At 48.4% G+C, this 13,690-nt stretch overlaps 1 protein-coding gene across 1 annotated transcript in view; it reads right to left on the bottom strand.

Annotated features, from left to right (window-relative positions):
- LOC139256846 (indian hedgehog protein-like) overlaps positions 1-10,539 on the bottom strand; it is a 75,031-nt gene extending 64,492 nt beyond the window's left edge. Inside the window, exon 1 of the mRNA XM_070874335.1 lies at positions 10,234-10,539. Within this exon, the coding sequence (XP_070730436.1) occupies positions 10,234-10,539 (306 nt within the window). The remainder of the gene's footprint in view (positions 1-10,233) is intronic.
- Between the last annotated feature and the right edge of the window lie 3,151 nt (positions 10,540-13,690).

The following is a 13,690-nucleotide window of genomic DNA, read 5'->3' as shown; positions in this document are numbered from 1 at the left end:
AATATTGGCTTTTTATTTCCAATTTATGTAATTGAATTTAAATTCCCCAGCTGCTGTGGTAGGATTTGAACTCACAGTCATTAGTCCAGGCCTCGGGATCATGAGTCAAGTAACATAACCACTACGCTACCATTCTGCTTCAAACATTGCTCCATTTTTCCCTTAAAGATGAAATAATTTAGACGTCAACTAATTCCTGTGACAGAGCATGCGCTGATAACCAGTTGTGTAAAAATGATTTTCCTAATCGCTCTCTTCACTCTCAGAGAAGATTTTAAATTGATGATTTCTGGCCACCGGGTACTCCCCAACAAGTGGAAATAGAATTTCCTTATTCACTCCATCAAAACCCTTTGTAACTTTAAAAACCTCGATTGACTCAGCTCTTAGGCTTCTCTGCTCCACTGTCAGCTGTGGCTCAGTGGGTAGTACACTCGGCTCTGAGTCAGAAGCTTGTGGGTTCAAATCCCACTCCAAGGAACTCAAGCACATAAATCTAGGCTGACTCTCCAGTGCACTGCTGAGGGAGCGCTGCACTGTCGGAAGTGATGTCTTTTGGATGAGATGTTAAACCGAGGCCCCGTCTGCCCTCTGAGGTCGATGTAAAAGATCCCATGATACCATTTCAGAATGGTAGGCAGTGACTAGAGGGGTACCGCAAGGTTCAGTGCTGGGACCCCAGCTATTTACAATATACATTAAAGATTTGGATGAAGGAATTGAATGTAATATCTCCAAGTTTGCAGATGACACTACGCTGGGTGCCAGTGTGAGCTGTGAGGAAGATGCTAAGAGGCTTCAGGGTGATTTGGACAGGTTATGTGAGTGGGCAAATGCATAGCAGATGAAGTATAATGTGGATAAATGTGAGGTTATCCACATTGGTGGCAAAAACAGGGAGGCAGAATATTATCTGAATGGTGGCAGATTAGTAAAAGGGGAGATGCAACGAGACTTGGGTGTCATCGGACAGCAGTCATTGAAAGTTGGCATACAAGTACAGCAGGCGGTGAAGAAGTCAAATGGCATGTTGGCCTTCATAGCGAGAGGATTTGAGTATAGGAGCAGGGAGGTCTTACTGCAGTTGTACAGGGCCTTGGTGAGGCCTCACCTGGAATATTGTGTTCAGTTTTGGTCTCCTAATCTGAGGAAGGACATTCTTGCTATTGAGGAAGTGCAGCGAAGTTCACCAGACTGATTCCCGGGATGACAGGATTGACATATGAAGAAAGACTGGATCGACTAGGCTTATATTCACTGGAATTTAGAAGAATGAGAGGGGATCTCATAGAAACATGTAAAATTCTGAGAGGATTGAACAGGTTAGACGCAGGAAGAATGTTCCCGATGTTGGTAAAGTCCATAACCCGGGGTCACAATCTAATGATAAGGGATAAGCCATTTAGGACCGAGGTGAGGAGAAACTTCTTCACTCAGAGAATTATGAACCTGTGGAATTCTCTACCACAGAAAGTTGTGAGGCCAGTTCGTTGGATATATTCAAAAGGGAATTAGATGTGACCGTTATGGCTTAAGGGATCAGGGGGTATGGAGAGAAGGCAGGAATGGGGTACTGAAGTTGCATGATCAGCCATGATCATATTGACTGGTGGTGCAGGCTCGAAGGGCCAAATGGCCGACTCCTGCACCTATTTTCTATGTTTCTATGTTTCTATATTTTGAAGAATTATCCCCAGTGTCCTGGCCAATATTTATCCCTCAATCAACATAACAAGACAGATTATCTGGTCATTATCACATTGCTGTGTGCAAGTTGGCTGCTGTATTTTCCCGCACAGTGACTACACTCCAAAAGTGCTTCCTTGGCGGTAAAGCACTTTGAGATGACCGGTGGTCATAAAAGGCGCTATATAAATACAAGCCTTTTTCAGTGCGACTTGATCCAGTATGTTTCTCTCCTCATAACTCTGCTATAATGGGGTGGTCAAAGCCATTGCCTTGCACAAGGTTATCATTATCTCTTCACTCTTGCCCCTCGGTGTCGGCTGTGATTTAGTTGGTCGCGCTCTCGCCTCTGAGTCTAAAGCTTGTGGGTTCACGGTCCACCCCAGAGACTTGAGCACCTAATCTAGGCTGACACTCCAGCGCAGTGCTGAGGGAGCGCTGCACTGTCGGAGGTGTCGTCTTTCTGATGAGACGTTAAAGCGAAGCCCCATCTCCCCTCTCAGGTGGACATAAAAGATCCCGTGGCACTATTTCGAAGAAAAGCAAAAAAGTTATCTCCGGTATCCTAACCAATATTTATCCCTTGTCATCACAAAAAGAAAACAGATTATCTGGTTATTTATCTTGCTGTTTGTGGGGGCTTGCTGTTTGCAAATTGGCTGCTACATTTCCTGTATTACAACAGTGATTACATTTCAAAAAGAAAGTACTTAATTGGCCGTAAACCACGTTGGGAAGCCTTGAGCTTGTCAAAGATGCTAAATAAATGCAAATTCTGTCTTTCTATGAAACACAAATTGTGGGTTATTTGCTCCTATCTTCTCTTGAAGGTGCTAGCTCGTGATGGGGTACAGTTCCACATGGATCCCCCCCCCGCCCGCCCCACGTTCCAGGTCCTTCTGAATGTGTGAGCACAGAGGGCAAGTATCGACGGGCCAAGGCTACTCCAGTCCACATACACACACTTGCACATTTACTTCAGCCATGATCTAACTGAATGGCAGAAGCCGTTGGGCAGGCCACATTGTCCGCATGCCAGACAAGAGACTCCCAAAGCAAGCGCTCTACTCGGAGCTCCTTCACGGCAAATGAGCCAAAGGTGGGCAGAGGAAACGTTACAAGGACATCCTCAAAGTTCTCCCTGATAAAGTACAACATCCCCACCGACACCTGGGAGTCCCCGGCCAAAGACCGCCCTAAATGGAGGAAGTCCATCTGGGAGTGCGCTGAGCATCTCGAGTCTCATCGCCGAGAGCATGCAGAAATCAAGCGCAGGCAGCGGAAAGAGCATGCGGCAAACCAGTCCCACCCACCCTTACCCTCAACAACTATCTGTCCCACCAGTGGCAGGGACTGTGGCTCTCGTATTGGGCTGTTCAGCCACCTCATGGCATGTTGGCCTTCATAGCGAGAGGATTTGAGTATAGCAGGAGGGAGGTCTTACTACAGTTGTACAGGGCCTTGGTGAGGTCATACCTTTGAGTATTGTGTACAGTTTTGGTCTCCTAATCTGAGGAAGGACATTCTTGCTATTGAGGGAGTGCAGCGAAGGTTCACCAGACTGATTCCCGGGATGACAGGACTGACATATGAAGAAAGGCTGGATCGGCTAGGCTTATATTCAATAGAACTTAGAAGAATGAGAGGGGATCTCTCATAGAAACATATAAAATTCTGACGGGATTGGACAGGTTAGATGCAGGAAGAATGGTCCTGATGTTAGGGAAGTCCAGAAACAGGGGTCACAGTCTAAGGATAAGGGGTAAGCCATTTAGGACCGAGATGAGGAGAAACTTCTTCACCCAGAGAGTGGTGAACCTGTGGAATTCTCTACCGCAGAAAGTTGTTGAGACCAGTTCGTTAGATATATTCAAAAGGGAGTTAGATGTGGCCCTTACGGCTAAAGGGATCAAGGGGTATGGAGAGAAAGCAAGAATGGGGTACTGAAGTTGCATGATCAGCCATGATCATATTGAGTGGTGGTGCAGGCTCGAAGAGCTGAATGGCCTACTCCTGCACCTATGTTTCTATGTTTCTATGTTTCTAAGGACTCATTTTAAGAGTGGAAGCAAGTCTTCCTCGATTCCGAGGGACTGCCTATGATGATGAGGGATAGCAATAAGGAGCAAGGACCCTGACTGTTTTTTTTTTCTCCGTGTGGCAATTTATGCCACCCGAGCTGAGTTTAGCTGCTTCAGCACAGACTTAGGGATTGAGTCTGGGACCTTGGTCTATATTGTTTAATTCCACACTTGCCGATGTAAATACCAACCCCACCACTGAGGGGTGTGTGTGCAATGTACTGCTTTCCTCCCATCAATCAGCAAGATTTGCACAGCAACTCACAAATGTCAAACTAGCACATGTTAAAACAGTCAAATCTGCAGAGGTCAGAAACAGTAATGAAGACCTAGCATAGAGGCAATGCCAACCTTGGCTCAGTGGGTAGCACTGTACGCCTCAGAAGGTCGCGGGTTCAAGTCCCACGCCAGAGACTGGGGAACAAATCTAGGCTGACACTCCCAGTGCAGTGCTGAGGGAGCGCTGCACTGTCAGAGGTGTCATCTTTCGGATGAGACGTCAAACCGAGGTCCCGTCTGCTCTCTCAGGTGGACGTAAAAGATCCCATGGTACAATTTCGAAGAAGAGCAGGGGAGTGTCCTGACCAATATTTATCCTCAATCAACATCACAAAAAGACAGATTATCTGGTCATTATCACATTGCTAGTTGTGGGAGCTTGCTGTGGCTGCCGAGTTTCCTACATTTACAACAGTGACTACACTCCAAAAGTACTTCATTGGCTGTAAAGCACTTTGAGATGTCCGGTGGTCGTGAAAGGCGCTATATAAATCCAAGTCTTTCTTTCTTCCGTGGCACTATTTCAAAGAAGAACAAGGGAGTTCTCTCCAGTGTCCTGGCCAAAATTTATCCCTCACTAAAACAGACGACCTGGTCATTATCACAGTGCTGTTTGTGGGAGCTTGCTGTGCGCAAATTGGCTGCCACATTTCCTACATTATAACCATTGCTACACTTCAAAAAAAAGTACTTCATTGGCTGCAAAGTGCTTTGGGACATTGTGAAAAGTGCTATATAAATGCACGTTCTTTCTTTTAAGTTTTTATGTCGCCATTGATAAAAAGAAAGGAGGGCAGAGCCAGTAGACGCTAAATAAGCGATGCTACAGTAGACAACTCTTAAAGTTTTCTGCTGATGGGGGTGAAGAGGAGGAATAGCGCTATAAAAATAAACAAACATTCTAGAGTCATAATCAAGTTTTAAAATAAACTGATGATTTACGCCAGGCTGGGGACCTGGCATAGACAGCTCCATCATGTTTACTACCATTTACACTGCCACAGAAGTTCCAGCCTGCAAATTATACTGTGCAATATTATCGGCGGCTGTGCCTTCAGCCGTCTCGGCCCTGACCTCTGGAATTCCCTTCCTAAACCTCTCCGCCTACTCTACCTCTCTCAAAACCTGCCTCTTTGACCAGGCTCTGGGTCACCTGTCCTAATATCTCCTTATGTGGCCCACTAGCAAATATCCTGTGCTCCTGTGAAGCACCTTGGGATGTTCTGCTCAGTTAACGGCGCTATATAAAGGCACATCGCCACTGTTGTTATCCTGCAGACGCTCTGAATTATCAGAAGGAGACACTGTCTGTGTCTCAACTGACAGCTGCGCGTAAATTGGCTGCTGTCTTTCCTACATTACAACTTGCACTGAATTCCACCGTCTGCTAATTCAATGGAGCTGTGAACCAATTAAAATTAAATCAGTTGGCACCTTCACAAACGAAAGAAAGATTTGCATTTATATAGCGCCTTTCATGAGGCAAAAACACTTGAAATACTTTTTTGGAGTGTAGTCACTGTTATAATGTCGAAAATGCGGCAGTCAATTTGCGCACAGCAAGCTCCCACAAACAGCAATGTGATAATGGCATAAGAACATGAGAAATAGGAGCAGGATGAGGCCATACAACCCCTTGGGCTTGCTCCATCATTCAATAAGATCATGGTTGATCATCGATCTCAACTCCACCTTCCCGCCTGATCTCCGTATCCCTTGAGTCCCCTAGACCGCAAAAATCTATCTATCTCAACCAGGCCAGATCATCTGTTGTAGGCGATGTTGGTTGAGATAAATATTGGCCTGGGACACCAGGGAGAACTCCTCTCCTCTTTGAATAGTACCATGGGATCTTTTATGGCCACCTGACAGGGCAGACGGGGCCTCGGTTTAACTTCGCATCTGAAAGACGGCATCTCCGACAGTGCGGCGCTCCCTCAGCACTGCACTGGGAGTGTCAGCCTGTGCTCATGTCTCTGGAGTGGGACTTGAACCCACGACCTCCTGACTCAGAGGCAAGTGTGCCACCCACTGATACACAGCCAGCATATTAAAAAAGTAGACAGAGAAATGTGCTACGAACACATTTGATGTTTGTATGATACTATTGCTGAAAATTATTTTGCAATTATTTTTTTTTGGGGGGGGAGCCGTGTTGAGTGTCTGAACGCAGGGAAAATGGAAAAGAGGCATTCCTTTTAGTATCATCATCATTACAGGCGGTCCCTCGAACTAGGATGACTTGCTTCCACATGAGTTCACAGATGAAGGACCCAATGTTCCAGTCCTGAACTCCCATCACACGGGCTCGACATGCCAATCTTTATCCAGTGGCAAGGGTTGAACCAGGACAATTGGAGACCTGCTCTGCTGCACGGACCTAGTGCACACACATATCGCAGTGTGCGCTGGCCCGTGCTGCCCCCGGGCCCACGGCTCTTCTGGGCCCCGTACCCTCATTCGCCGCACCTTTATCCACGATGATGTTCCAGGGCCCGCCGCTCCAGTTCTATTTATAGCCCCAACCAGTGGTCCCAGCACCGATCCTTGTGGAACACCATTTCCTACTGTTTGCCAGTCTGAGTAACTACGTATTACCCCATCTCTCCTGTTTTCTGTTTTGTAGTCAGCTTGCTATACATTCTACTATTTGACCCCTGACTCCACATGCTCTGACCTTAGTCGTGAGTCTACTATGTGGTACATGGTGGGCCGCCCAGACCTGTCCGCCATTCAATAAGATCATGGCTGATCTTCTACCTCAACACTTTCCTGCACTATCCCCATATCCCTCGAGTCCCTTAATATCCAAAAATCTATCGATCTCTGTATAACATATAAAACCCAATCAAAGCAGTAAGGTCAACAGGAACGCCTTGTATTTATATAGTACGTATAAAGTGGAAAATTGCCTCAAGCACACTAAGCTATATAATCGGTGGGGGAAAATGTTAAGCTGAAGGATAGCACTGCATCACACATTGTTGCTCACACACTTAGAATGTCGTGCAAGGCATTTAAACAACAATTATAGTACATACATGTACACACACATATGCATACATTTATATATATACACATATACATCCATTCCCTCCACACCACGGCTGCAGTGTGTACCATCTACAGGAAGCACTGCAGCAACTTGCCAAGGCTTCTTCGGCAGCATCTCTCAAACCCGCCACCTCCACTGTCTAGAAGGACAAGGGCAGCAGGTGCCTGGGAACACCACCACCTCCAAGTTCCCCTCCAATCACACACCATCCTGACTTGGGAAGTATATCGGCCGTTTCCTCATGGTTGCGGAGTCAAAATCCCGGGATTCCCCACCTAGCAGCACTGTGGGAGCACCTTCACCACACGGACTGCAGCGTTCAAGAAGGCCCACCACCATTTTCTCAAGGGCAACTGGGAATGGGCAATAAATGCCGGCCTTGCCAGCGACGCCCACATCCCCAGAATGAATTTTAAAAGCTAGTGGTGTCCCTTGGATTGCTCAGGGTGAGCTGGAGGATACAGTGTTGTATAACAAGAATGCTATAGTACGTAATACAGAATGTAATATCTAATAGAATTGGCATTCAGAAGTGTAACTGAAATCTTGATTTAACTGAGCAATATTCTTGCATAAAATCTGAGCCGATAATGATTTTCTATGAAGGATAATCTTACACCGAGCACACACTGTGCATAAAACTTTTATATATATATGAAACACACAGACATACACATGCACACATCCACAAACACACACACATCCACATACACACAAACACATACACTCACATGCAATTAGACACACTAACATGCACATACACTCACACACAGCCAGAGACAACACTAACACACACATACAATCACACACAAGTACCTGTTTCCCTTGGCAGGAGGGTCAATAACCAGGGGGCATAGATTTAAAGTAATTGGTGGTAGGTTTAAAGGGGATATATGGGGAAATGTCTTCACCCAGAGGGTGGTGGGGGTCTGGAACTCACTGCCTGAAAAGGTGGAAGAGGCAGAAAGCCTCACCACATTTAAAAAGTGCCTGGATATGCACTTAAAGTGTCATAACCTACAGGGTTACGGAACGAGAGCTGGAGAGTGGGATTAGGCTGGATAGCTCTTGGTCCTCCTTCCGTGCTGTAAATTTCTATGATTGTTTGAGTCTACAACACTAACACGCACCAACACTCACACACAACCAGACACAGCACTAACACGCACATACACTCACATACAACACTGACACGCATATACACTCACACACAACACTGACACGCACATACACAACCAAACACAACACTAATGGGCACATCGACACAAACACACATACCTACACCAACGGTCCCTTAAGCTGTGCGGTTGCGCAGCGCTCTGGAGGTCCCGTGCAGACGGTGAGCCAGCTTTTAAATTTAAAAACCGTGCAGCCCGTTAAAGGGGCAAAAAAAATTTCGGGGATAAACACTGATCTGCACACACACCAACACAAGCACTGTACACATCTACACAAACACACACACACACACATGTCTGCAAAAAACACACGCACAGCTATTTACGGAAACACACACATCTTGCACAAACACACACACGCACATTTATACAAACACAGACAGGGGACATTAACTGTCAGGTCAGCTCTGGCCATATAGGTTAAAGAAAACAAATAGGGAACTTCAGAATTTTTTTCCTGCCGCTCTGAGCTGTGATGCTCCGATAATGAGAAGACCCTCACCCCACCTTGATCCGCGCTCTAAATTTACACGCTTCACCCTGAACTCTGGGGGCCGAGTCCCTGACAACAGCTCCCGGTTCACTGTACAAAGGTTATTGTCAGTTTATCACACACACAGAGAGAGAGAGAGAGAGGAGTGGAAATAGACCCTGCCCTTAAAAACAGCGCACAGACCCGACATTTCCGCTTCATTTCAGGGAAAATAAAAAAAAAGACAGCGCGTTCTTGTTTTGCAATAACCCAGCGCACGCTTAAACAAATTTCCTGTGATATAAATAACATTTTTTTTTCTTTTAAAAAAAATACACACGGCTCTGGAGTGGAAATATTGAATAATTGGGATCATTTTTTTTTTGGGGGGGGGGTCTGCTTTACACGCCTGTGAGAGAAATTGCATGGCTTTAAAATATATATATATATATATATATGAATGACATTCCTCTTTTCCTCAATAGCAGTGCAAACTCCAATGTTGTACAGAAGCATGCTGCAGACTCTCGAACTGATCAGTGAAGGTTCACCTAGTTCAGGGAGATTGGCAGAGCAAAGGGCAAGCCGTGTTTGCAAGAAGCTGGGTAAACAGAGGAGCTTAAAACAAGTGTCCCCTCCCGAGGAGAATTGATTAATGTTTTTTTTTTAATGTTAAACAAAAAGGGTCACAACTGCTTTGCCCAGAGAGTGGTGAGAATGTGGAACTCGCCGGCACAGGGGAGCGGTTGAGGCGGATAGTACAGATGCATTTAAAGCGGGGAGCTGGATAAATACATGAGGGAGAGGGGGGCTAGAAGGATATGGTGATGGGCTGAGATGTAGTGGTGGGCTGGGGTGGAAGTATAGACCGGTCGGGCCAAATGGCAGGTTTCTGAGCTGTAAAATTCCCGGTTACAAAATAAGAAGAGGCACTTAGAATGAAACCTCTTTGCCCAAGGAGGAACACGGCAAGTCAGTCAAACACCAAACATCTCTCTCATTTAACATCCTGACTTGATTTTATCCTTTGAGACACAAGGGTTTTCAGGCCATTGGCAAAAGAACCAGATGGGGAGAACTTCGAATTGAATTGAATATATTTAAGGCGGAGATAGGCAGATTTTTGAAGGATAAGGGGGTGAAGGGGGAGTGAGCAGGGAAGCCCATGATCAGATCAGCCAGGATCTTATTGAATGGCGGAGCAGGCTCGGGGGGCCAAATGGCCTACTCCTGCTCCTATTTCTTACGATCTGGAACTCGCTGCCTGAAAGGGAGAGTGGAAGCAGATTCAACAGTAAATTTCAAAAGGGAATTAGATAAATATTTGAAAATTTGCAGATCTATGGGGGGGGGGGGAAGAGTGGGATTAATTGGGGAGCGCTACCACAGGTTAGATGGGCCGAATGGCCTCACTTTTTGTGCTGTGATTGAAGTCCCTGAGTTCAGATGCTGCCTGACTCTCGCTTCCTCTCTGTCCCTTACCTGGGTCATCAGTCTGTCCGCGCCCGACTTCTCCTCGTCCTTGAAGATGATGTCGGGGTTGTAGTTGGGGATCAGGTCCTTGAACCGCGACGCGTTCCGGTTGATCTTGCTTTCGGACTTGCCGCTGGCCCCCAGCGTCTTCTCGGCCACGTTGGGGATGAATTGCTTGTAGGCGAGCGGGGTGAGCTTGCGGTTGTGTCTTCTCCTGCTCCCGTAGCCCCTGCCCGGCCCACAACCCGTCGCCGCCGGGCAGAGCAGCAGAAAGCAGGCGGGCCCCACCACCGTCAGCACACTCCACAGTCTCATGATACGCCGGAGCCCACCCGGGATTCTCGCTCAGATCAGGGGAAGGACCAGGGAGCGTCCCAGTTGAGAGCTCACCATGCAACAACTGTGTGTGTGTGTGTGCGTCTCCCACAGACCCCCCCACCCCCCCCCCCCCCCAGCCCACCCCAACCCTCCCTCCCCCCTGACCCAGGGGGTATCTGTTAAACCCCCCCACCCTCCCCCCAAAGAGATACGCTCAGCCCCGGCTCTTGGGTTCTGTAACGTTCCCCATCCAGTGCGCAATTTAAACAACACAAATTAAAGCTCTCCGCGTCCCCGGGAGCGCACCCAGCAAAGGAGAGCCCCCTTTCCTTCTTCAGCCGGCCACTGACCCTCTGCGATTCCGGCCACCAAGCACCCCCCCACCCCCCTAAGCCCCCCTCCCCCCCCCCCCCAGAGATCACAGTTCCAGCCGCCACCGAATTCCCTCCAGTCGGTGCATTGGAGACAGCCAAAATCCCTCAGGGTGGATCGGATCCTGACTGGGGACAGAGTTGCGAGGATACGTCCAGTCCTGTGTGAGAGAGAGAGAGAAAGAGAGGTCAGGAATATTGAGAGGGATAGAAAGAGAGTTACAGAGAGAGGCAGAGATAGAGAGATAGAGGAATGTATAGAGAGAAAGGGATAGAGAGAGATAGAAAGGGATAGAGAGATACAGTGATGGAGCGAGAGATAGGATAGAGAGGCAGGGATAGTTACAGTGGGGTAGAGAGAAGCTGGGATACAGATGCAGAGGCTCAGAGAGAGACCGACAGGGATAGAGGGATATAGAGGGATGGAGAGAGTGAGAGAGGCTGGGTTAAAGAGATAGAGAGTGAGAGAGGCAGGGAGAGATATAGCGGGATAGAGAGGCCGGAATAAAGAGATAGAGCTAGCGATAGAGGGATAGAGCTAGAGACAGAGAGACAGGGATAGAGAGATAGAGGGATAGAGAGATACAGAGGATTAGAGAGGCAGGGATAGAGAGATAGAGGGATAGAGAGATAGAGGGAAGAGAGATAGAGGGTGAGAGACAGGGACAGAGAGATAGAAGGATAGAGAGACAGGGTGAGAGACAGGGATAGAGAGCTAGAGGGATAGAGAGACACAGAAGGTTGGAGAGGCAGGTATAGAGATACGGAAGGCTAGAGAGACAGGGATAGAGAGATACAGAGGGTTGGAGAGGCAGGGATAGAGAGATTGCGGGATAGAGAGATACAGAGGGTTAGCGAAAGGCAGGGATAGCGGGCTACAGAGGGTGAGAGAGACAGAGAGACAGGAATAGAGAGATAGAGGGTGAGAGAAACAGGAATAGAGAGATAGAGAGGGTGAGAGAGACAGAGAGAGAGAGGGTTCAGGGCCAGACCCCGAAAGAGGGGTCAGAGAAACAGAGAGATGCCCAGACAGAGACAGAAACAAGAGGCACAGAAGCAGCGGTCAGTGAAATTCGTCCTTGGGAAATGCAGACTGATACACGCCGGCTGAGGCAGAGAGAGACTGGCACAGAACGCCGAGGAGAAATGTAGACTGAGAGATACAGGAAGAAACTGGCGTGAAACGAGAGAGAGGGAGAGAGAGGTTAACAGGTGAGAAAGTGTTTGAAATGCAGAAAGTGATTGAAATAGAGAACAAACTACCCAGAGAGAAATAGAGCGTACCCAGCGTGAGACAGCACTACAGGGAGAAAAAAATTAACTCGAAGGTGAGAAATGTTAAATGTACAGAGAGAGAGAGGGAGATATAAGGAGTGAAAGACAGCGGTAGAAACCGATGGGAGACGAGATGAGACACCCACTTGGGCAGGCCGGCGATCGGCAGGACGAATTCAAGAGCTCTCCCCAAGTCCCCGGGCACCGGGCGGAGAGAGAGAGAGAGAGAGCGGTCGCCGGAGCTCCTGACACCAGCCTCTCCAATATGTGTGTGCGGCGCTCGGAGCCCGTGGAACCCAGTTCCCTGAGATCCGGCTCCACTGAGACCGCACCCTTCAACCGCGCCCCTGGCCACTCGCTCCCCCAGCCACCCACTCCCCTCTGCCCTGGCACACACACAGGGAGAGGGAGAGAGGGGAGGGCTTTAACCCATAGCACCCCCCCCCTCCCCTCCCAGTCTGCAGCAGACCATCTAGATACCCCCCACACCCACACCTCCCTTCCTCATCTCCCCTCCCAACTCAAGCCACACCTGCACCCACCCCACGTCCCGAGAGGTACGTGTGTGTGTGTGTGTGTGTCTTTCACAGGTAGCAAGGACCTGCGCCTCGCCGTCAGTCCCTACCAACGGACCCTTGCACCCTTTTAAACCCAATGCTTTCAAACAAGCATCTGCTTTTTGGCAGCCCCTTCGACCCTCGCTAGTCCCCCACCCCTGTGAATAGTGGATTTACACTATTTCTGACTGTCACCCCTTCGGTCTCTATCCATTTTTTAAAATTGCTCCGTCAGTGTCACATCAATTTGCTGGGGGAATATCTGGACTTGGAATAAAATGGTTTTTTTTCCAGAAAGGGCTGCGCTGTTAGCTCTGAGTCTGGGGTCTGTCTGGCCAGCACTGGACTGTCACAGACACTGCCCTCTCAGTCTGGGGTCTGTCTGACCAGCACTAGACTATCACAGACACTGCCCTCTCAGTCTGGGATCTGACTGACCAGCACTGGACTATCACAGACACTGCCCTCTCAGTCTGGGATTTGTCTGGCCAGCACTGGACTGTCACAGACACTGTCCTCTCGGTCTGGGATCTGACTGGCCAGCACTGCACTGTCAGACACTGTCCTCTCAATCTGGGATCTGACTGGCCAGCACTGCACTGTTACAGACACTGCCCTCTCAATCTGGGATCTGACTGGCCAGCACTGCACTGTTACAGACACTGCCCTCTCAGTCTGGGGTCTGTCTGACCAGCACTCGACTATCACAGACACTGCCCTCTCAATCTGGGGTCTGTCTGGCCAGCACTGGACTGTCACAGACACTGGCCTCTCAATCTGGGATCTGACTGGCCAGCACTGCACTGTTACAGACACTGCCCTCTCAGTCTGGGGTCTGTCTGACCAGCACTCGACTATCACAGACACTGCCCTCTCAATCTGGGGTATGTCTGGCCATCACTTGACTGTCAGACACTGCCCTCTCAGTCTGGGGTCTGACTGGCC

This window comes from Pristiophorus japonicus, chromosome 3 (genome assembly GCF_044704955.1).
Source record: "Pristiophorus japonicus isolate sPriJap1 chromosome 3, sPriJap1.hap1, whole genome shotgun sequence".
NCBI classification, from domain to species: Eukaryota; Metazoa; Chordata; class Chondrichthyes; family Pristiophoridae; genus Pristiophorus; species Pristiophorus japonicus.
Note: the sequence above shows the minus strand (reverse complement) of the source record. Positions and strands in the feature narration are given on the sequence as shown.